Genomic DNA, 22,929 nt, shown 5'->3' on the forward strand with positions numbered 1-22,929 from the left:
TTACAGCCAAATGAGTTTTGTTCTTTTTTTTTTTGTAACGTTCCTTAAAAAGTAAGCGAGCGAGTAGAGAATATCGAATATACTGTAATACTTTTTTATAATGGAAGAGATATTGGATACATGCAATATTGCCAATGATGGTGGACCTGTTAATAGCCCCGCTTTATATTATTAACCTCTTAAGGACAATGGGCGGTCCTTAAACCTATTGAAAACAATGCATTTTGAGTCCGTACATGTACGGGCTTTGTCATTAAGGGGTTAAGAGAACCTGACGCGGTATGGCTATATTGGATTGCAGATAAGTTGCATACACGGTTTCATTATTTTTTGGCAAATGCGGAAAGTATTCTTCCATACTAATCATCGAAGGTGAAACGCAACAGCGGACATAAATATTCCGCCCCGCTGCTATGTAGTATAGACAAGAAGATTGATGGGAGGCTTGCGCTAGATTTAAGAGCGCCCCCTGGTGTTGGCAGTGCTGCCGCAACAATTACCGACGAGAGGAGAAGGACATTTTATGAGCTTGGACGGTATGGCGGAGTTCTGGCAGAGTCATTTTGGAAGGCTAATAGGATTTCTATTGTTATTATTTATAATGAACAGAATATTTCTAAAGTGTGGCGTAATAACGATTAAATTACTGAAACATTGGGTTGTTTGCAGCTAAAGAGTTAGAGCTGAAACAGTAACAAGTCATCTGTACCTAATCTGCAAGACCTTGTTCTGGAAATTGCATTTATGCGATATCCAGATGACAATTAGTCTGGAAAAAAGTGATGTTACGGTGAATGTTCCAGAGGTAAAATTACTTTGAGGCACCTTTGGTATTAAACTGCTGCTTTGTTTTATAATAAGCAATATTTTTTTAAGTTTGGCATGGGACTGTGATCCCCAAATATGTAAAGGACAAGATCAGGAAGAGTATAAAAATATATAATTGGCATATCAATATGCAAAGGTTAAAAGGATTAACCCCCCACTTACCTGTGGTTTCACATACTGGCCTCTTTACATAAATTAAAATACTGAACATTATTATAATGTTGTTTCTATATTTTTTAATACATTTGATTAGAGTTTGTTATGAATTATATTACTGGAAACAAACCATTTTGGAATCTGAGGAAATAAAAATATATATTTTAAACATATATATATATAAATAAACCTCCGTTCAGTGAGGAGTCGTGGATCAGTGGTGACTAGGTGCAGTATTTCTTCACCTACCATAACTAAAACACATACACATAATAACATGCAAACTCTCTCTAACATCAACTCATCCTAACGGCATACACTAACACACATGCACTCACTCTAACGCCACATATATACACGCATACACTCTTTCTATTGCTCCTTCTCTTCCCTTCTCTGGGCTCCACTAATTCTAGGCTCACCCTTGGCACTCTAACACCATATGCTGACACACACACTCATCCTCACACCATACATTAACACACACACTCATACTAACAACATATAGTAACACATGCTCTAACACCATATGCTGACACACATACACTCATCCTAACACCATACATTAACACACACACATTCATACTAACATCATATAGTATCACCCGCTCTGACACCATGTGCTTACACACACACTATGCTATACCAGTCCATGAGTAATTTTGTGCTCACAGGGACTAGCATCTTAATATTTCACCCACTTTTTTCATTCTTGTCACGCTGATCAATGCACAGGACGTGTCAACGCCATCAAGGGCCATAGCAAGCCTACACTGTACCTACCTACGTAACACACTTATACTTCCCAACATCTCTAGTTGACTTTTCCAAAACCTGAAGGCTCCCAGTTATACTCATCACAAACTTTATGCAAACCTTCAACTCAGACCTAAAATGTCCCTAATGCCTTGAACACATTAGATACATTTGATTTTTAAAACATATTTATAACGAATAAACTATTTTTAGATAATAAAAATGCAAACTTGTCCATAACATATCATGGCACTATACCAGCACTAGCTTGAAACTGAGACAGTTATATAACTTCATTTGAGTTTTGATGTCATAGATAGAAGCATCATTTCAAGGTGCAACGTTTTCACCAAGTCCAATAAATTATTTTTCCAGTTGAAGGAACAAATCGGTTTTGCCTCTGAAATATTTTCCCTGTCATGTTTTTTTTTCATTTATTTTGTCCTCTTTAAGATAAATTGTTAAAAAAGTATAATAGTCATTTTATGCTAAACAAAGGCATAATTAAGCACTTAATATGAAAATCTAGTTACACCATGCAATTATAAAAGTAACGCTATCTGCCCACATAAAGGAGATAAATGGGAAAATACTAGCGTAGCTGATGTTATCTGAAATCATTTTTCGTCAAATTTATTTTTAATACTCCGTGTTAAACGTTTTGTTTCCCTTGTCTGCAATAAAAAAATATTAAATACATTTCTTAATCTGTTCTTTATTAGTGTTACTTTATAGCTGACTACTATCTGTCCTTTATAAACAGGACATTGAAAAATGATGTGACGGATAATGACTGTTTTAGAATGTTAAGCGTTGCAAATGATCGAGTCATTCTGCCAACAATGTTCAGGAATGTAGAATTGCCTTTTATGTTTAAAAATATGTAATTTATTTAGGGAATATATTTTTTGGGGGTTGATTGCAGCAGCGAAAACATAGGTGCATTAATTAGAGAATTTAATGTTCCATGTCATCTAAATATTGGTCAATGAGCTTTATAAAACTTGTTAAAATAAAAAAAAAAACACCTTAAAGAAAATTAATCTCTGTATTACTGTTGCAATGCTCATTTACTAGCATGATTTAAAAAAAAAAAAAAAGAACAGAATGGAACAGGAAACAGGAAGAGTGTCCAGAGTGCCCAACATAGACTGATAGACTCCTCATTTAATTTATTTTTGGTGCAGAAAACAGGAAATCTTTGCTACAAAAAGGCTAAAATTATATATATATATATATATATATATATATATATATATATATATATAGTGTTAGAATGACTGTGTGCCAGCATATGGTGTTAGAGTGTCAGAGGTGACCCTAGAATATATATATATATATATATATATAATAATGTGCCATATAATTCACTATTAAAATGCAAAAAAACAAAATATAGGCTTTCTATCTCAAGCTAATGCCCCAACTCTCCCAGTTTGCCTTATAGCGGATGAACCCCAGTCTTCATCATTCCTGTCACCAGGACATAATTCTCCTGAACCATTAACCTTGTTCAACCTATACAGAGATGTCTCCTAATTTCATTCCTTCCAATAACTACGACATATCCATCCTCGCTCCTTGGCTAATGCTTCACACTCACGTCACATCAAACTTCCATTAAGTGCAATTTTAAGAACAGAGCTCTATGAAACCTGAAAGAACCCTGGGTTGATCATGTTTTAGGAACATGTGATAGGTGATATTTAATCCAGGGACAATTAATGTACCACAGGAATATTCAACAGACTAGATGGGCTGAATGGTTCTTGTCTGCCATCAGATTCCACGTCTCTATGTTTTCTCTTGCACTGAAATGTCAGCTTGACTGCATTAGAAGGCTCTTTCAGATCATATGTTCCTCATATAGGTGGTACCGCTTAGTTGGGAGTCGGTGGAAGCCCCTAGCAGGAGGATAGACATGAATATAAAGTAAAATGGGGAAAAAAGTTTATTTATTTAACCAAGAAATACTTGAATTTTAAATGCACCCCGGCCTTTGCTCCCCAGTTTCCATGTCTTTGAGTTAGTTAGTGTCGCACTCACTTGGCCTGCAATCACAACAGCGGTGGGCATCTGATGCCCATGTTGACACAGGGGCAGAAGGTACTGGCCAACAGCAGATTGCTGATCCTTAAGCATCAGTAGGGAGGTTCATTTTAGATATGGGGGCTCCATCTCAATCAGGCTTGGATCAGCCATCTGGCACACTGGGCAAATACTGGATATGTACGGCCGCATAAACAGTAGCACGCAGCCACACATTTTCAGCCGTCTGTCACACTTATATCCTCAGACGGCCTCTGGCCTTAAGGTCATTCCCAGTCTGGTTCTGATATTAATGTTTTTCTTAGGGCTCTTGTTTTTTCGTGGTGTGGGCTCTCGGATATCTAAGGCTATTGCATGGATGATAGATAGAAATTGGCACAGATGCAATATTTTCTTATTTTTCCCCTTACTTTAGCGATGTTTCCCAGAGTCTGTAGCTTCGGTCTGTTGGAAAGCCCAGAGTTTGAGAGTTAAAGAATACAGGAGAACAACTACAATTTAAATATTGGACACTATATGTATGGAGTGTGTCTCTGGGTTATATTATTATACCTGCTAATAGTTGTTAGTTGGTGGAGGCTTTTATGGACTCAAGCCCCTGCTTTTCATGGGCCTTGGACACAATACTCATGTATGAAATTAATCAAGTGGCAGTATCTCCATTTCGGATGCCAATTTTAACAAGAACCTAATAAGCGCTGGATTTTATTTACATTCGGTTGGCATCTTCGTTTCAGTTGGGTCAACATGTTGGGTCGACACGAGTACGGCCATCCATCTCCACATCCAATTTTGAGTATAGAAGAAAATGAGTCACGATATCCCTTGAACTAATATCTTTTACAACCAAATCTCCATTTTTACCCAGAAAATTGGGTCAATACTATTGGGATCAAACTATTAAACCTAAAAAAAAAAAAAGTGAGAATGTGCGATTGACATTCAATCTCTCTCCGCGGTTAAGTTCAATGACATAAAACTGATGTTCATTTCACATTTGAAGTTCTAATTTGTAATTATATCTAGATAAAGGTTTCAACAGAACAAATTCTTTTCATAATCTACTTTTGATTGAAAACTGGCTTCAATCTGAATACAATGGAATTGTTTTTTTTATTTGTTCAAGTTAGCCTCCGATTACTAATTTAAATCAAAAACTCTAACCTTGTTAGCATCTGGACTTATTTCCATAATAACAACCCCTTCAGAACATACAAAGTGATGCATAATTGACAACAAATGAAATGTTTTGATAGTTGTCGGCACAAAGCATGTTTAATGTTTTGTGTTGCTTGCTAGCTAATTATGTAGATGACACATTATTCAGACCTTGACTGCCATTAGAAACGTGTTTCCAGAGGGGAGGAAAACCGGCTATTCGTGCCGTAATTAACTGGAATGTTCAATGACCTGTGAGAGATTCAGATGTGTGCCAGTTCAGTCGTTTTGTTACAGAAGCAGAGGGGTAATTAAAATTCCGAATTACAGTGCTATGATGAAGCATTTGTTTGTTGACTGTATACTTTTTCCCCTTACTTTGTTATTTTTCTTTTTTTTTCTATTTAAATTCCATTTTATAGCTTCAGGAGTCGGATGTTTGAATATTTACCGACAACTAATATTATTGTAAATTGTTTTTAGATGAGGCAGGGAGCGTTTGGCACTTGTACGGTGACACAAGGTGGGTGGGATTGAATCTCTGTTTAAATAGACGGGCCATGTGTTGTCATATTAAAAGCCGGCTTATTTTGCTTTGGGAAACAGCATGATTTAATGGGTCAATTCGACAAAATTGGTTTAAGTGATTAAAAAAAAAAAAAAGAGAGAGAGGTCAATGCGAGAAACTTTTTAAAATGTGCTGGCTTTTCCAAAATGTCATTTCTTAGGCTTTCTTGCATCTGGCAAACAAGGAAAAAATATATATATTTTATATATTTATATATATATTTTTTTATCTCTTTTGTATCTCTCTTTTAAATTTGTTATTGATTGTGGTTACATTATATAATATTAATGAAAATATAAAAAGCCCCCCCAAAATGATCTAAACAAATGTTGTTTCCAAACAAACCTGAATGAGTTTGGGCATCAGAGCTTCCGTTAATATTATTAACCCTTTAACTGCCTGGAGAGCATCACACAGTGTAAAAGCACACTTTTGATCCTCTTTTGCTGTGGCGTGTTGGTAGTTTGGTTTTGTCGGCAGCTTTCGCAGTGTAACAATGTTTCCAGGATGTGAGCAGGTGTTGTGGAAATTAGCACGGAGACCTTAAGGAACCAGGGAATAAACAAGGATGAGAGAGTATTATGGGTTTGTGACAAGCGTCCTCATTGTGTGTGGTGCCATATGAAATCATTTAAAAACAGGAGTATTATACATGGCTTTTGACACTGAAATTATTATTTTTTTGTGAGTGGAGGTTGTGTCTCATCATGTTTATCATAAATATAAGTGTCCCCTGGTGCGGTAGAAACTCAGTCAATGCAGCTAGAACTTTAGTAAATAATTAACTTGGGAACTCTCTGGGTTTGATCCAAAGTCTCTGGGTGTAGCGCTGCTTCACTGGGTTTACGGGTCACTTTCATCTTTCTCGCGAGGGCTAGTCCTGCTCCCATGTGCAGCTAGCCCCGTCCCACACAGAGCTATCCCTGCCTACACTAGCCCCACTACCTTACAAAAGGTAAAAGGAAGGTTGGATGAAAGACACCTGCAAAAGTGTTACAGAAACTTTGAATATCTGCTTGTTGGCCTTCTCCCTTGATCAGTTTTATAAAATTCTATAATAATAGCGGTTTATGTGCACAAATTTTAGATAAGAACCTGATGCTTCCTACCTCCTTGGAGACAGGAGCTTCATATTCAAAATGCACATGGATATCACAATTTTTTTTGGGGGGGGGTAAAAAGGGACAAGCAGCCCCAAAGCCTGGTTTGATGGGGGTTAATTGCATTGGCCGGCTACAAAGATGTCCCAAATAGCACATGGGGCAGAATGACCAGATTTGGGGAAAAAATGGTGTTGAAATTGCAAAACACTACTTGTACTTATTGCCCTATAACTTGGATAAAAACATTGGGTATTTCAAAACTCAAGAGTAGAATAGTAGTAGTAGAATCTATTTTTTTTTGGGGGGGGGGTAAAAAGGGACAAGCAGCCCCAAAGCCTGAATTCACAAAGAAATAATCAGCCCACAAAGAGCAACGGTTAAAATGCAGCTCTATATCTTGGCTGGAAGACAACACCCAATTGACTATGATAGGAGATCTAGATTTTAGTCTAATCTACTAGACCAACCCTGACTCCTTATCAAACTGTATGTGATAAACAATAGAATAGCTCAGTCTTAAATGTCCAGTCAGACTCTCCGACTAATGAAAGTCTATGGGGGAACAGACTTCATTAGCATCGCCACAAAGAATCAGCTCAGTGTGGTGTTTGAGCCGGGAAAATCACCCCTAATATCACCAGCATGGCATGACAAAAAGGAGAAGGAAAAAGTTTCTGTACAACATTTTCTAAAGGAGTATTCCTACTGCAGAGAAATTAAGAGTTATTGTCTTTAATTATGACTGTGGATTGCATTTAATCATTTTCACAATGTCATTAGAGCACCTGTTCCGGTTACATTCAGTTAATTGTTACATCATTACTATAGTTAACCTAGAGATAAGCATAGTCTAATTATTTGCCTTATACAAAAGCTAATACCCTTGTAATCTGAGTCTTCTCAAAGATATTCAGATACACTTGGAAATACAATGCGGCACGGCTCATGACAACAGATTAACTGCAAGTCAAGTGAAATTGTTATTTACTTTGAGAAGAGTGAGAATATGGTTTTGTTAAGAAGATATGACAGAACTAGCACTGGATTTGATTCAAGTGAGCTGACAGTGGCATAGAGTGAGCTCTGATTATCCTGAAGACACTGTCAGTAGCGATTGATATCCACTTTCATCGTTTATGTAACGGTTCCTGTAATACAGCTGACCCCAAATCACGTTACCTTGTCATTTCCAGCATGGATCAAAGAAGAGACGAGCTGAAAATAGCTAGATTCTGACCTTGAACTTGTCTTAATAGTTAGAAATGGCAGAGGCTGAGTCTACGGAGTTTCAAGGAAATTGCCAGGAATTCCTAAGTGCTCCACTAGGGGGCAGGGCAGTACCACGGAATACGGCTAATCCGAATAAGGAATAAAAGGAATATTGATGCATATTACAATGAAAACGCTCTATCATAAACATCGCTTTTCTTGAATTACACTGTATCGGAGTTAACATAATGAACAGCCGTTTAAGGATGGATATATATTTATTCTAATAATTGAATATGTGTAAAAAGTTCCATTGTTACAAATATTGGTTTATTAAACAGAAACAGAAACATATTGTAACCATTTTATCTTCATTTACGAAAACTGAAAAATTTGGTTTGAAATAAAAAATCAACTTATTCATAGTTCTGGGTTACAGTTGACAGCTTGTGAATTTAGATAATGTCAATATTTTATCTAAAATTTAATATATCGCCCAAAAGAAGTGACATATGTCATTATACCCCAAAACAACATAGCATTGAACCCAACTTTTCATAGAAAATGGTTATATTGTATTTTAGCTTTCCTTAGAAAGAAGGACATAAGCTGACATCGATTAGAGAGCAGGCTCAGAGTGGCCATCTGGCACACCAGGCAAAGCGTGCGGCCACTGGCTGGATATACTTTGCTGCTGCAGGACTACATCTCCCATAATGCTCTTTCAGCTAAGAGGTTGGCAGAGGAGTATGGGAGATGTAGTCCTGCAACAGCTGGAGGGCCACAGTTTGGAGACCCTAGCTACATCAGTTATCTCCAGCATGGAACTATCCCCAAGGACTGTTTTACCAACATAATGTAACCCATCACAAGCTGAAATTTTATTGTGTGATCATCATTTTATGTTCTACTATCAAGAGTGAGATTTGATAAATGTTTATAACTGACCCTAGTGGCCTTTAGGTGTATTAATGTACTTTGCTTGAAGTGAATTACCCAGCACGTGGTTGTATACACAATTAAACATAGCATCTACTAACGTATGAAGTAGAAACATCAAAGAAAATAAATACTGCACTATAAATCTCTAATGAGAAGGAACATCAGCTGACGGGGATGTGGCTGCCAGCTTCTCTCCTATATCAGTAAATAAATACAAGAAGGAGAGGCATACGAGACATGGGGGTCTATCCTCAACGGTCCAAGATGGGCTGAGTGATGGGAGGCAAATTGGAAAAATTCTTCAACTCAACTCAAGTACTCAGGAGAAAGTGAGTTATCATGAACCCTAGGGATCATAGCAATGTATAGCAAGGTGACCAATTTTTGGCCTTACAGGGTGACTCTTATAAAAAGTGGGTACAGCAAGTGCTACGTTATAATCATTAATAAATACTATATATTTTTCACATGTAAAGAGAGGATCTGATAACCCCACATTTTGGTAACCATGCTGCAAACATGTCTGCCTTTTTCGTGAATTCTCTTGAATGTGCTCTGCTTCTCAAAATAGGTTTAAAATACAGAATGCGTTTAAATGCTTAAGTCCTATATGTATCACGCCTTGGCTTACAAACACATGCCCTAGGCTAAGCCCAAATTCCTCTCGACTCACGATTGAAGCGACTCATCCGGCTGAACCAATTAGTCAATTTGTTTTTGTACTGATTGTTTGGGGAACGGGCTGAGGTGGAAATAGATCTAACTTTCCCGTAGAAAAAAAATAAATATTTTCCTTAAGGGACTACTGAAATACACACTGCTCACCAGATACAAGCTGTTTCAAAAGGTGTTTGGCTGCCGAAATCCTATAAAACCTATTCAAAAAGGTATTCTCCGCTCTGGTATCCTGAGATTGTGTTTAATGCTACCATCTGTTAAACCGCCTTTCAGGTCTGTGTCGAGATGAAAGTGCAGAAGAAAACAATCCTTGTTTTCTTTAAAAGATGCTTACAAATTTCGTGTGCTTTTTGCCTAGTACATGAGTTTAGGAACTGATCTAAGATTATGAAAAAGGGCTGTATTTCCATTTTTTTTTTAATATTTTTCCCTTTTTTTTTTTTCCAAGTATTTGGCAATTGTACTCACTTAACTAACCAAAAATGTAGATTTTTTTGACGCAATTCAGGAGTCTCATTTTAGTGGATAGGTCACGTTGTACCTCTTGTTTTAGGAGGTAGGTTTAGAAGAAAATGTAAATTATCGGGTGATATGAAAATTGTGAAGTCAATGCTACCCGGGAGGTTGGACCACCTTGCTATATACATGCACGCCACAAGACACATTGTATTTTAGTTTCAGAGATGCCTTGTAAAATACTTTTTTTTCTAGGAAACAATTATAGATTAAATGAGGTACTCTAGTAATATATACCAGTGTGTGTATATATATATATATTCAGTATAATATTTATTGAGAGATTTGTACTTTTCAAAATATGGTTGTGCCATCTACTTTAGTTGGAAACGTCAAATTTTAAGACCACTCAGCTTGTCAAGCGTCCCCATTCTGTTGCATATGAATATGTTCTACTTATATAGGCTCTTCAAATATGAAAACCCATCCATATATCTGAATCAATGCAATTAGAAATGATTTAGAAATGGTGGACCAAAAGACTGGCTTTTTGTTGAATACTTCATCCAAGGGAAATTACTATTTTTGTATTTTATGTTGTATTTTATGTCATCACAATTCATTTACAAAACACTTTTAGAGAGTGAACTCATTTGAACTGGGTCCTCTTTACCTTTTTGTTTCTTTAGGTCCAAACTGGTATGTGATGTTCTTCATTGTCCTCTTCATCCATTGTACAGCATTGCAGAATATGATGGTGCTATATAAATCAATAAATAATACTAATACTAATAATTGTCAGATGACAAGGGGAAAAAAATGTTATGTCAGCAAACTAGTGCTGATCCTGAAATAATGTAGCACCAGACACGTCTTTGTGCAAATAAATGTGGTTTACTTACCAAAAGGGAACAAAGAGAATTTACTTGTCAATGGGATTTAACATAAATGATACTTATTACAAATAAATCTGAATTTTCAATATTTTTTTGTGTTAATGTAATATTTGTTTCCTTTGGCTACTACTTCATTTTGTGCGTGCGCGTTTGTGTGCCTCATTTCCATCCACTCTCGGTGTATCTGCCAGATCAAGGCAGATCATTTGGCACTAAATTAACATTCATTTGGGACATTACACTGGCACGGCTGTCTACATCTTGGCATAAGTTATTGGCAGAAGACAAAAGATCAGAGCTATAGTTCACATCACCTGAGCTATTTTACAAGAAGTCAGATTTCTTTAGTTTCAATTAAAAGTTAACTGTTTGTTCTTTCAGGGTTTCTAAAATAAAATTTTTAATTAAAACATAAATAGCATTTAATAACATGATTTCATTGAATGTAAGAGCAAAGATACCCAATGCAGTTAAGAAAAAAGAAAAATTATATATATATATAATAAAAATATAGATTAAAAAAAAATGTATTGTGAATGACGACAGTATATATAAAAATAGTCATTGGTGGAATATCCTTGAATCAATAAGGCTCATCAACTAAAGCAAGCCAACCCTCCATCATAAAAATAATTCAATAGGTCGTGTATAATGAGGTTTTTCGAAGGTCACCTTACCAGTTAAGCTATTCATTATACATAGGGCAAGCTGGTATATCTTGCAGCTGAGATTGGCCCTTCACATGCCTCCCAACTGTCCTGCTTAGGGTGGTATAGTCCCAATTTGGCCACTTTATCCCATTGTCCTGCCACCTCTACCAACCACTATCCTGGGTCTTGATTTGGTCCTCTAATGCCCCATACAAGTTGGGAGGTATGACCTTCACGTTGCATGGAAACCTCCAATTGACCTACAAACTCTTCTTCTAACTCCCACTTAAGAGGGATCTCTATATTATGTGTATTTTATAATAAAATGAACAATGCATGAGTTTAAAAATAGACCCAAAGAATTCCCAAGCATAGTTAGTTGTACTTTATCTAAAGGTAGATCTCATTCTTAAAATAATTACATTGAGCGACAACAGTAGAGGCTATAGATTGTTGTAATAAATTCATTTAATGATGGTAAAAGCTCCCATTTAAACCTAAATGTTCTTCTGGTCAATTAAGGGCTTGGACTCGTTTACCCTAAAAAAAAGAGCTATTGACGTATTGCATATACTGTAAAAATAATAATAAAAGAAATGTTTCAATATTTTATTCAGCTCATGAAGTATATGTCTTTTTCTTGGATGCTCTTGTGCTTGATAAAAAAATGTAGTCAACTGAAAAGCAAAATGAAATTATTTCTTTTTTAATTATATTCCCATTGTAACCTGACCTAGATTTAAATGTTACATGCGATATTCTCTTTTAATGCCGCTTTTCTTTAAAAAAAAAAAAAAATAAATCTAAATTCTTAAATTATTAATCACAGATTTTACAGGAAATAATGAATTCCTAGAATAATGGCGTGTCAGAACATTCATTTAAACGTTGCATAAATTATAAAAAAAATAAAAAATTGAAAACTCAGTAATCTTACAAGTTGTCTCAACAGCGTCAGCAAATCAGTCTCAGTTACCCTACATGTTAATAAAACGAGGATATGACAGTCCCCGAAAAACAGGCCGGCAAAATACAGAGAATGTGGAATGACATTTTTTTCCTCCCCAAAGGAGTAACTGCCACAAACCAAAGTATTTTCATGAAAGCTCTTTTGCTTTAGATGCAGAATATTAACAGAACAAAACACTTAAGGACAGTCTTGTCACCAGATGTTACTTGCCTCTAATGTGTTTGTTAAGCGGTATTCTTTTTAAATAGGTCATGTAAACTTTTGCATTATGTGGAAGATATCAAACATGATTTCAATTTCCCGTATATCGGCTTTAACAAGGTGAAAACTTGGTTTTATCTCATTTTCTTCCGATAAACTTCCGTTATCTGCAGACCTGGAGGCCACCATTGTTGATATTGAGATATTTTGGGTTATTCTCCTCGCTCAAACCCCGCGCTGAGCTGATTATTTACGGCAATGCTAATGAAGTCCGTTCCTCCATTGACTTTCAGTAGTTACAGTGACTAGCTGGGTGGTTAAGACTGAGTCATTCTATTGTAACCCACAATCAGGGTTGTAGAAACTGTAGAAGTTCCCTTCGAGTAGAATGAGGGCTCAGGGACTCTTGATAAACCTGTGACTTTGTTGCTTATAAACTTTGAAGTTATTTATTACCAGCTACTTGTAACATATTTGTCAATAAACCTATAACCATAATTCTGAATTCTTGTATTTTTTGTAGGTATCTCGTCACAGAAGGAACCATTCCCAACATTATATTTCTGATAAGATTGTATCAAAGGATATGTTGGTAAGTTCTTTGCTTTTTCATGTTATTAGTTATTTTAAAAATGTAATGTTTGATCCAGGAGTTAAAGAAAAATGAATCGAAACAAGATGATTGAGTCTCTTGTAAGAGATCCAAGTGGACTATATGTATATCACAGGACCCACATTTCCAGAAAGGAGTGGGTTACGGTATTGTTACTAGAAACGTATGGTCAGTTATTCTAATATAACTTTAGGAGGCTTGAAGTGTTGTTTCATTTAGTTATTTTTGGTCAGTTGAGATGTTCTCTGGGTTTTGTGAAGCATCAGATATTTATTTTAAGGAGGGTCGTGTCCATACCTGGGAGCTCTCCGGGTGAAGCGCAGCTTCTTCGGGTCACTGTAGAGAATCTCTGGGTCACGTGAGCAGGGTTGAGGCACGACCCAATACCTGTCCCACTTACCATATTCAATGTTTTGGTGTTTGGGGCTAGCCCCACATGCAACAACACCACAACAGCCCAATGACATCAGCAAGACTGTCCACTGATGTCTACAAAGCCACTCACTGACTTTAGTAGACCCAGCTGCCTCATCCCAAAAAGAAGGGGCTCTGGGTAGCGGGTGCCAGGATTTTCTAGGGTACGGTCATGCCAGGTCGGTCTCCTGGTTTATTTTAGAAGCCAGTAGACATGTGAAAAAACTTTTGCCCACTTTCTTAAAACAGTGGAAAGTTGGCCCAAGTTTCCATGTCCATATGTACCATGTGCCTTGAGGTGCGACATGACATTTTCTTCATTCCACTTGAGTGAGTGGGCATTTGCCATTTCCACCCACTTTTTTCTCATGTAAATAAAACCTCACTTTTATTCTCTGACTCTGTTTACAAGAGTAACAGCTGAAGGACATCTCCCATCTTTCCACCCTGAAGTGGATGAGTGGATGAGTCCCACCATCAAGTGGGGAATAGAGTCCCCGCTCAGTAATGAGTGACACGAACATTTTTTATTTTAGGAAATTGGTAAAATCAAATGAAATAATAAAGTAATTTACTTTCATTCTATTCTCTGTCCCTAATTGTTCTCGACTATTGCATGACAATGCCTATGGTTATTTTGTGAGTTTCTTTCTAACCTTCTCTCAGATGGAAAGATGCAGGAAGGGCAACAATTGTAACAATGATGGATATTCTTTGAGGCAGGTTGAGCTCTGCGCAGGGAAAATATTATAAGAACATGAGCAGCTGACTTGCATTCCTGGCATCTGTCTAATGAAGGAGTGTCAGGTTATTTTAATTCATTCAGCTTTTATTAGGCGATCATGACTTAAAAAAAAAAAGTGTTACTGAACCCCAAGGAAAAAAACAAAAAACTATGTTACGGCCACAAAAATAAAAGAAATAAAAAGTTCAAGTTGTTCTATAAAATATATATTATAAATCTGCATAAAATGATGCAGCAAATCATACATTTTGGATGTCAAAAGGGTTAATGCTTAAAATTTTGCACTAGAAGTCTCTCAATGATTTCAAAGAAGTTGAATTTTTTTAAGATGCCTTAAGAAAGAAAAGATTTTCGTAAAAGGATCAAAAAAGGAGAAATGCTAGAACAAAATGCCATAATCTTAAGCTTTAGGGTCAGCTGCTTAGATGTAATGGAAGGAATTTTCGCTTTACTGAGAGGTTAGTAGGTAAGTGGAACAGCCTCCCAGTTAAAGTGGTAGATGTTAACACATTATGGTGGCGTTGGCTAGGCATACCGTTGCTCCAGAGGCAGATTGGCCCTGCCATGCGCATCACCGCCTGGATAAGCGCGACTGCACGCTGCATGAGTATAAAACATAACATGCCACAACGCTTACCCAGCCAGGCACCGCACATGTGTTATTTGGCAGCCGCCGGCTTTAAAGTGCCAGGGCCACTTAGTCATCCCTTCTCTGGCCCTGCATCTATATATGCTCTTTGTTCAATAGCTTATTTTGAGATGCGTGACATGAACATTGTTTGTTTTCTATGCAGGTAAATAAAAATAAAGAAGGGGTCTTAAACAAAACCAAAATAACGGATAAAGGAAAGAAATTAAGGTAAGCCAAACATATATTTTTAAAATAGTTAATTAAAAAAACTTTAGAATTTTCAATAGAAAGAAATATTTGGTTTCGGAGACGGCTTCCAAAGAGCAGTTTGTATTATGTTGCTACAATGTATTCATGTGCTTACTGGTTCTATAGTATACTGCCACCTAGTGTTTATTCTACAGAATGCAGTTTACAGAAGGAGTGAAATCTACTAAAAATGGCATCTACCTCTAATTTACACAATTAGTTGCCCTACTGTTATACTGAAACACAAAATATATTTATTTAGTGCCCACAAATGGACATTTGGGGGTAGATGATGCATCGCATTGTTAGAATAACCCAATTTGTTTTATTATTTATTTAGTCATTTATTCAATATTGAACCCCAGCGTTCACTTCAGTGTATAAAAACATTATATTTCAAGGTGAAACAGTTTTCTTTCTGGTCCACTTTTTCTGGTCCAGACTTCACATGAAAAGTATTATTTACTGTGTTGATGCTCTTCATGTGTGCAGCTTGTAACAATAAACGAGAGGAATAATTTGTCATTGTCAGGATGGATTTATACAACTTAGGGAACATGCAGTTTGTATTAGTCACAAGATATTAAAGTAAATTATTATTAGATAGCTAATAAGAAAAAAAATAATGTCTTCTTCAAATATATCACTTACCAACCAAAAAATACATTTAAAGAAAAAATCCTTCGCCTACTCACAGTTTGCTTGTACATAGTTATTTTTTTTATTTATTCTGTGCATGAATGATGTAATATATTCAGATTTTTAAAAATTTTTTAATATAAAAAGTGCATTCTCCATACATGTGAACAACATATGTTGGAACTGATTTATCAACATATAGATTGATCAGACAAAGAGAGACACTATTTGCATAATATTTACATAATGACTCGATTCTGCCATATTAGATTCAGTGACATAATATTTTTGATATTATAATACAGGGTCACGAATTGACTGAATGTCATTATGCAAAATAATGCAAATGGTATAATTTTTAGATAATGTTTGTTTTAGCGCTTAGCTCGCCACGATGTGACCCTCATCACGGAGGGCAGTAAGATGAAGTACCTGAAATAAATGGCTTCATGAGGCCAAGGACAACAAAATTAAAGGAGAATAGGTTAGTTTTTAGTCTGGAGATATATTAACTGAGCATTATGAGCAGACCAAAGAATAAACTGGATGGGTTTTTTTTTCTAAAAATATCTGTTTCAAAAAATATATGTTGGATAGGAATCATAGTTGGTATTTACCTTTTTTTGTCCATATTTGAATTTTTCTCATGCTGGTACTTTTAGGAGAGAAATTATTTTCTTCTGTAATGTCCCAAATAATCTAAAGCTGGAGATGCTACCAAGTAGGGATACACCATAGGGCAGACTATAAGGTTTTTGTCTGTTCTTTGTTAAGTTGTTCTCATATCAGATCAGCAAAACCATCAATGCTCCAAAAATGTAAAAAAAAAAAAAAAAAAAAAAAAAAGAAGAAAAAAAATTAAAAATTCACAAAAAAAATCCATTGTGCAGACAGCAGATCGTAAAATGGCCCTTAGTGGTGCATGGGTGAAGCTGTTGGAGGATCCATTGCATCCTCCAATGACTTCAACAGGCCCCATTCAAGTCTATGGGGCCCATTTAACCCATAACTTGACTGACCACTTGACTTTTTGGTGAAAAGACATAAAAACTAGACTATTTGTCGATGTCATTTTCTCCCTTTACCATTTATATAATCAAAATCTTTTATTGATTTTTGAAGTACATAGTGGTTGACCATTTCTTCCGAATGCCTATACATTGTGAATATGTAAAAATGTAAGATGGATATGTATCATTAAGCATCTGATCGCTACATTTATTAATTCTGTTTATTATATTTTAATATCTGCTTTTAGAAAAAACTGGACTGCATCATACACCGTGCTTTCTGACCACAAGCTGGAGTTCCTGAAAGAATCCAAAGAGCAAGCCGCATCTGGTTTGGTGGGTCTGAGTGTCCGGTTCATGAATATATATATATATGCGGAGTCTACTTAATAAGACCATCGCCGCAAAATACAAGAGCGACAATTATTTATTAGATCTCTAATAAAGGTTTAATCAGATAAAAGGGAAGAGTTTTTTTAAATAACCGTCTCCGTGTTAGGGGATGTATTTAAGGCATAATTATAAAAAAAAAAGAAAGAAAGTAATGTTAATGCAAAAACATTTAAAGTCTGCAAAGTGGTGTTTTATCTTTTGTGTAACGTGACACCCCGCCATATAAAGCCAAACTCACAGAATATTTCTTTTGATTCTGTCTAATGTAGCTAATGTAATTTCTGGAGCGAGCAGTTACTGCCGTTTTTTTTTTTTTTAGCTTTGTTCTTTTTTTTTTTATTATTATTATTGTGCTCGAGGAGAGGCCATTGATCTCGGTTTTCATAGATGTGACAGATAACTCGCTCAGACAATTCTGGCAATGTAGGCTCATAGCCTTAGATAGAATACTGCTAAAGTTTACAAACCTCTGCGTGGCATTAAAGGGAGCGTTAGAGAGTACGATGGTGTGGGAAGCACGGAAACACGTTTGACAGAGTCCTTTTGTGAATGGTACCCAAGGCTGGATCAAGCCTGCCATACCTTATTGAAATGATGGGCGCCTTAGAAGGTGATTTTCAGGCTGAAGTCACTTTTTATAAGCTATTTTCCTCTTTTTTTGGCAGGTGACAAAGAGCTTTTTAGTTCTTCTTGCCAAGAGTCTCTGTCAAATTCAATTTCTTTTCAAGAACAGAAATAAATATTAAAAATGAAGCCAAAAAAGAAACTGATAGTTCCTGTTTGTCACCAACTTGTGTATTTGTTCCGAGCCATACAAAGGACGGAATGTCGACGAAGGCTTACAAAATATATCTAAGCGAACATCACACGCCATACCGATTTCTATTGATCCGACGGCTGAGCAGTGATACGTTACTCAACAAATCTGTTTTTAAATGTGCTGAAATTCCTTGGTGCTTTAGAGAATAGGTGACACTGATATTTAATTACCAACTAATTAAAGAACACAAGTGAATATTTAGCTTAGGTGGTTCTTGGTTCCGTATGAAAGTCTTTTGTTGGTCAGAACCACCAAGGAAACAAGGCCTTGGTCCATAGAATGTTCATGTGATGTGTCCTTCACATGAATTATCCGTGTAATTATAACTATTTACTTAAAAATTGACTATTTTATTTCTAGGGAGGCTGGGCTCAATGGAAAATGGTGGCAAAAGCCACATTTATTTTCTGCCTCGCTCTTCCTTTCACCCCATTGTTACAAAGGCTACGAGAACCAACCAGTGATCACGAATGGGGAGAAATAACAAAAGGTGGATAGGAATATCCGGCCAAATGGAGTTGTGTCTTTGCTGTAATAGCTGGAAGAACTAAATTCTCAGATTTTACATCATTCACGTCTGTTCATTAGCGGATACCTCATCTTCTGCAGTCAAGCAGAAAGAGAGTCTGAGGGACAAGAACGAATGACGTAAGAAATCACGCTAGATGATTGAATTTAGGAAAAACCCCATGAATCTTTTGGAATATTATTAATTTGAGTTAAGATAACCATGGTTGCATAAATAAAGCACAATGCAAACTTTCGGCTGAGTGCATACGAGACTTAAGAATTGTAAAGTAACCTTACCTAGCAGTATTATAGTAATCAATATTAATCAGGGAGGCAGAAGAATATTGCTAAACACAGTTGTCATGAATATTGGTATAATTATCTTCATAAATATAAGATGCGCCTGTCCTCCTTTTAATGTAGTGTTTCTTAAATGTAATCCAGTGAGCTGTAGATGCTTTTTTTGTGCTTCTATATAGAAGAAAAAGAACATTGTTGTTCTAAAATAAAATAAAAAATATTTCTCTGTAATTTAAATGGGATTTATAAAATAATTCCCTTGTTAAATATTTCCCCTGTTTGATTTTGATAGATGAAGTGTACCATTGATAAATGCTGTTGTTCAAAGAATTTACTCCAAATAATACATTTCGATGCACATGTATATTGTAATACATGTACAATAGGTACAATTGTGCCCTAAGAATGGCTGAACATCCAAGAAAAAAAACTGTAGAAATGTAAAATAAACAAATAATAAACTAAGATAAAGTTAAAATAAAGCAGAATTAGAAAACTGTAGCCCCCCCGCAAGTTTTCGAACAGAGTCACTTGATTCAATGGCAATGTCTGTCTCTGTGTTCTAGTAATGGAACACCTAGGTTCTAGGCAGGATGGACATCTGCTTGGAGAAGCAGACAGATGGAGATGCTTTATTTGCCGGCATATGTTGTTTTAAACAAACTTTTTATTAATAGTTAATTTATTCATAGTGTTGATATTCTCTGTGTGGAGTCAGTGTTAGAAACAAGGGAAAGGGCCATCATTAAATGCTATGTCTAGAACACACCAGCACCTTATAACAGCCCTGATTTGGCGCCTATGACCATTAAGTTACAGGTCAAACATCTCTTATTAGAGAAATTGGAGGATCTACAGTGTCAGCATTTGAGGTGATAATCATCATCAGGTCTTCTGTATCAACTTCTAATGTATCTTCTCAACTTCTCAAAGTTATTTTCTCTGATTGATGCTCGTTAATCACTAACGATTAATGTTGAACAGACCACAGAGGATCTGAAATGGTCTTGCGCCAAAAATGTTTCATCTCCTCTTGTGAAATAAGTCCTAAATTGTATTCAAAAATGGGTAATGGACACTAAGCCAGTTGACCCAACAGAGTGACCAATGTCAACGACGATCACAGTTATACCTTGATGATCGAGACTTGTCAGTTTTAACGTCACTGGTGAGTCTCGTGGAACATTAGATCCTCAAGTTCCTCAACTCAAGAGAAATTCAGTTAAACTGAAAGCTGATGTCTGGGCATTAATCCTTGTTGAAATCAAGGAGATTCATGGGACCTGAACTTGAAGGAACTCATGGAAGCTGGTGGAAGCATGCTTGGTGAATGATGAATTTGCTCATGTCAGCGTATTTTTATAATAAATATATATTTAAATATATATATAAAAAATAAATATTTTCTGATAAACTTGTACTTGTAAATTATGACTGTATAAGATCCATTTCTGTAGAAAAAATATCAGCTGTGTTTTTTGTATTTTTTTTTTGCAGAAATCAACCACTAATCCAGAGGTGATAGATTTATGGGGTGCTCAAATTGAGTGGGCAAACGAGAAATCCAGCCGAAGAAATGTGTTTCAGGTGGGACTTCCGTTTACTACAATTTCATATTAACTTCGCTGCTTTGCTGTTAATGGCTTTGACCTTGTGGGAACCAGCATTTTTCTTATTTTTTGATTTTTTTCTTAAGATTAAGAATGAGAAATATTTTTTATAATCTGCCCCTCACTCGTGAAACAGTTTGGGGATATAAATTGAAGAACCTTGCCATATTTTTATATCGGATTTAGATGACATAATCCATGACTACGTAATTTTATTTAAAAAAAAATAAAAAATTCTCATCATATTCTTTTCCACGAGACGTTCGATAGCGTCCTAACTTTATTTGGGGAGGAGAAGTGGAAGAAGGCAACAACTACACAAATAATCATAGCAAAAACACAACATATGTTACTATTTAGCAAACACTGTACAGTTTCTCTTTAAAAGCAGGTTGCGGATGCGTTGAGCGCTTTGTTAAAGCGATCGGAAGAAGCTTTATTTTTTTAGCCGAGTTTTTTAATGTATGTTTTGAATTCAGATTTTGTAGCCGGGCGTTGTGCGACAGAGTGTCGGAATTACTTTAATACAGAGTTTGCAGAGGATAAACTGTTTTGTTTTCTAAGGTGCTTTGCATTACAGCCACCACATGTCTTAGTAAATCTCTGAAAATATATATCAGTACAACATCTGGAATGATCAGATAAGCAAAAGCTTCTCCGACGAGCGAAACTGTGTAAAAATCTTTATTTTTTGGGTTTTTTTAAATAAAATTCATTATTTTATTGGCTGTTGCTAGAATTAGGTGCAAAAAATTACTCCGTAAGACCCCGGCGTTCCAAACCAATATATCACGTCCATGTGTTTATAGTTAAACAGGCTTTGAGCTCTATAATATCATAAGAACCCATTGTGATATGTTTTTTTTGTTTCATTACCTACAGAGTAATGAAAGGCCACAGAGTGAAACGAGGCGATAATTAGCCACGCCGATGTGTTCCCTTACAAATGGCAGTAAAAAAATACGTCGTCGAAATTAGCCTGGGTTTTCAATTTAAGACCATGAATTATTGATTATATATGGAAAATGACCACTGAATGATTTGGATAAGAGGAATCCGAGAAAACAAAATTATACCTGTTAGCTATGTTTACATTTAAAATCCATTATATCGGAGGGGCGATATTAATTATAGGGGCATAATGAGACAGAGTGCAGGTGCTTTTTGCATTCTAATGTTTTGTGTTGAACAGATCTGGTTTAATATCGCCGAGAATGCATTGCCTATTACTTTCTGTATAAATTAACGCATTAACCCCTTAAGGACAATGGTCCCTAAACCCATTGAAAACAAATGCATTTGAGCCCGTACATGTACGGGCTTTGTCATTAAGGGGTTAAAAAAAATTGAAGGTTACAACGGAGTGAAAAACAGGCAAACAGAACAATTTCTTTCCTTTTAAAAGCAATTACGACACTGTTATCTATTGTCAAGTAAGATTTGAGTTTCTATCTTGCTAGGTAGTAAATGGAGAGAGAGAGAGAGAGAGAAAAGATTAATGTTTTGATCACACGCTTTAAACATTTTTTGCTAAGTGCACTCTGGTGTTTAGGCCGAAATTTAAAGCTTGGAGGATTAAAAGGATTACAACATAATCTTAAATAATCCTAACTGTCATTTACACAGAAATGGCGGTAATAACAAATGAAACCGCGTTAAGGAGTTGCTGTGTTGTCAGTCAACAGCGTGGAGTGAAGGATCGTCGTTTCGAGACCTTTATTGTCGTCTCATCTCATTAAAGATTATTTTACCACGAACGAGGCAAACTGCGACGCGGTTTATCAAGTTAAAGAGTGCTGTAATGGAGAAAGTGTCTCTAATGTGAATTTGACTGTCTCAAGGTGAAACACCCTTGTTCCACACCAGAACAAATAAAAAAATGTTGACTTCTTAAGCCGAGACTAAAACAATGGAATTCATATGGGAAATTTGAGTAAGAAGGTTGTTTGTGGCTTTATTGATGAAGATATATATAAATATGAGAAATCTCAACATACTCTTAAGGGTAAAACACTTTCCAAATAAATAAACAAAATAAGTCTGAAAAAAAATAATATTTATGGAAATATGGCAAGAAAATTCACCCTAAGTGCCGTAGCCTGCACTCAATGTCTCCATTCCTTCTCCTACGACCTCTTCCATGTCCCTGTCCCCTTTTCCTCCAGCTCTGCTTCTTCTCTTGCCTCGTTTTGTTCTTCTGTCTTCTTTCTTCGTCTGCTTCTCTCCACTTCTCCTTTCTTCATCAGTTCTCCGCGAACTAGGCTTCCCAGGGCACTTCTGCAAAAGAGCGAAGCCTCTGGGCACACCTTCTCACCCGTTTGGATTAACGAGAGAGAGAAGCTCTCCCCATGGCTCCACACTTTTACAGCCAGAAT

At 36.1% G+C, this 22,929-nt stretch overlaps 1 protein-coding gene across 1 annotated transcript in view; it reads left to right on the forward strand.

The window, feature by feature from the left end:
* Positions 1-22,929, forward strand: part of LOC149285178 (rho GTPase-activating protein 15-like) — a 179,609-nt gene that overhangs the window by 2,751 nt on the left and 153,929 nt on the right. The window contains exons 3-6 of the mRNA XM_089495722.1: positions 13,144-13,212; positions 15,187-15,251; positions 17,170-17,257; positions 20,442-20,531. Coding sequence (XP_089351848.1) covers positions 13,144-13,212; positions 15,187-15,251; positions 17,170-17,257; positions 20,442-20,531 — 312 coding nt within the window. The remainder of the gene's footprint in view (positions 1-13,143; positions 13,213-15,186; positions 15,252-17,169; positions 17,258-20,441; positions 20,532-22,929) is intronic.

Source organism: Sceloporus occidentalis, unplaced genomic scaffold (assembly GCF_023333645.1).
Source record: "Sceloporus occidentalis isolate IW3139 unplaced genomic scaffold, rSceOcc1.0.p SCAF_83, whole genome shotgun sequence".
Lineage (NCBI taxonomy): Eukaryota > Metazoa > Chordata > Lepidosauria > Squamata > Phrynosomatidae > Sceloporus > Sceloporus occidentalis.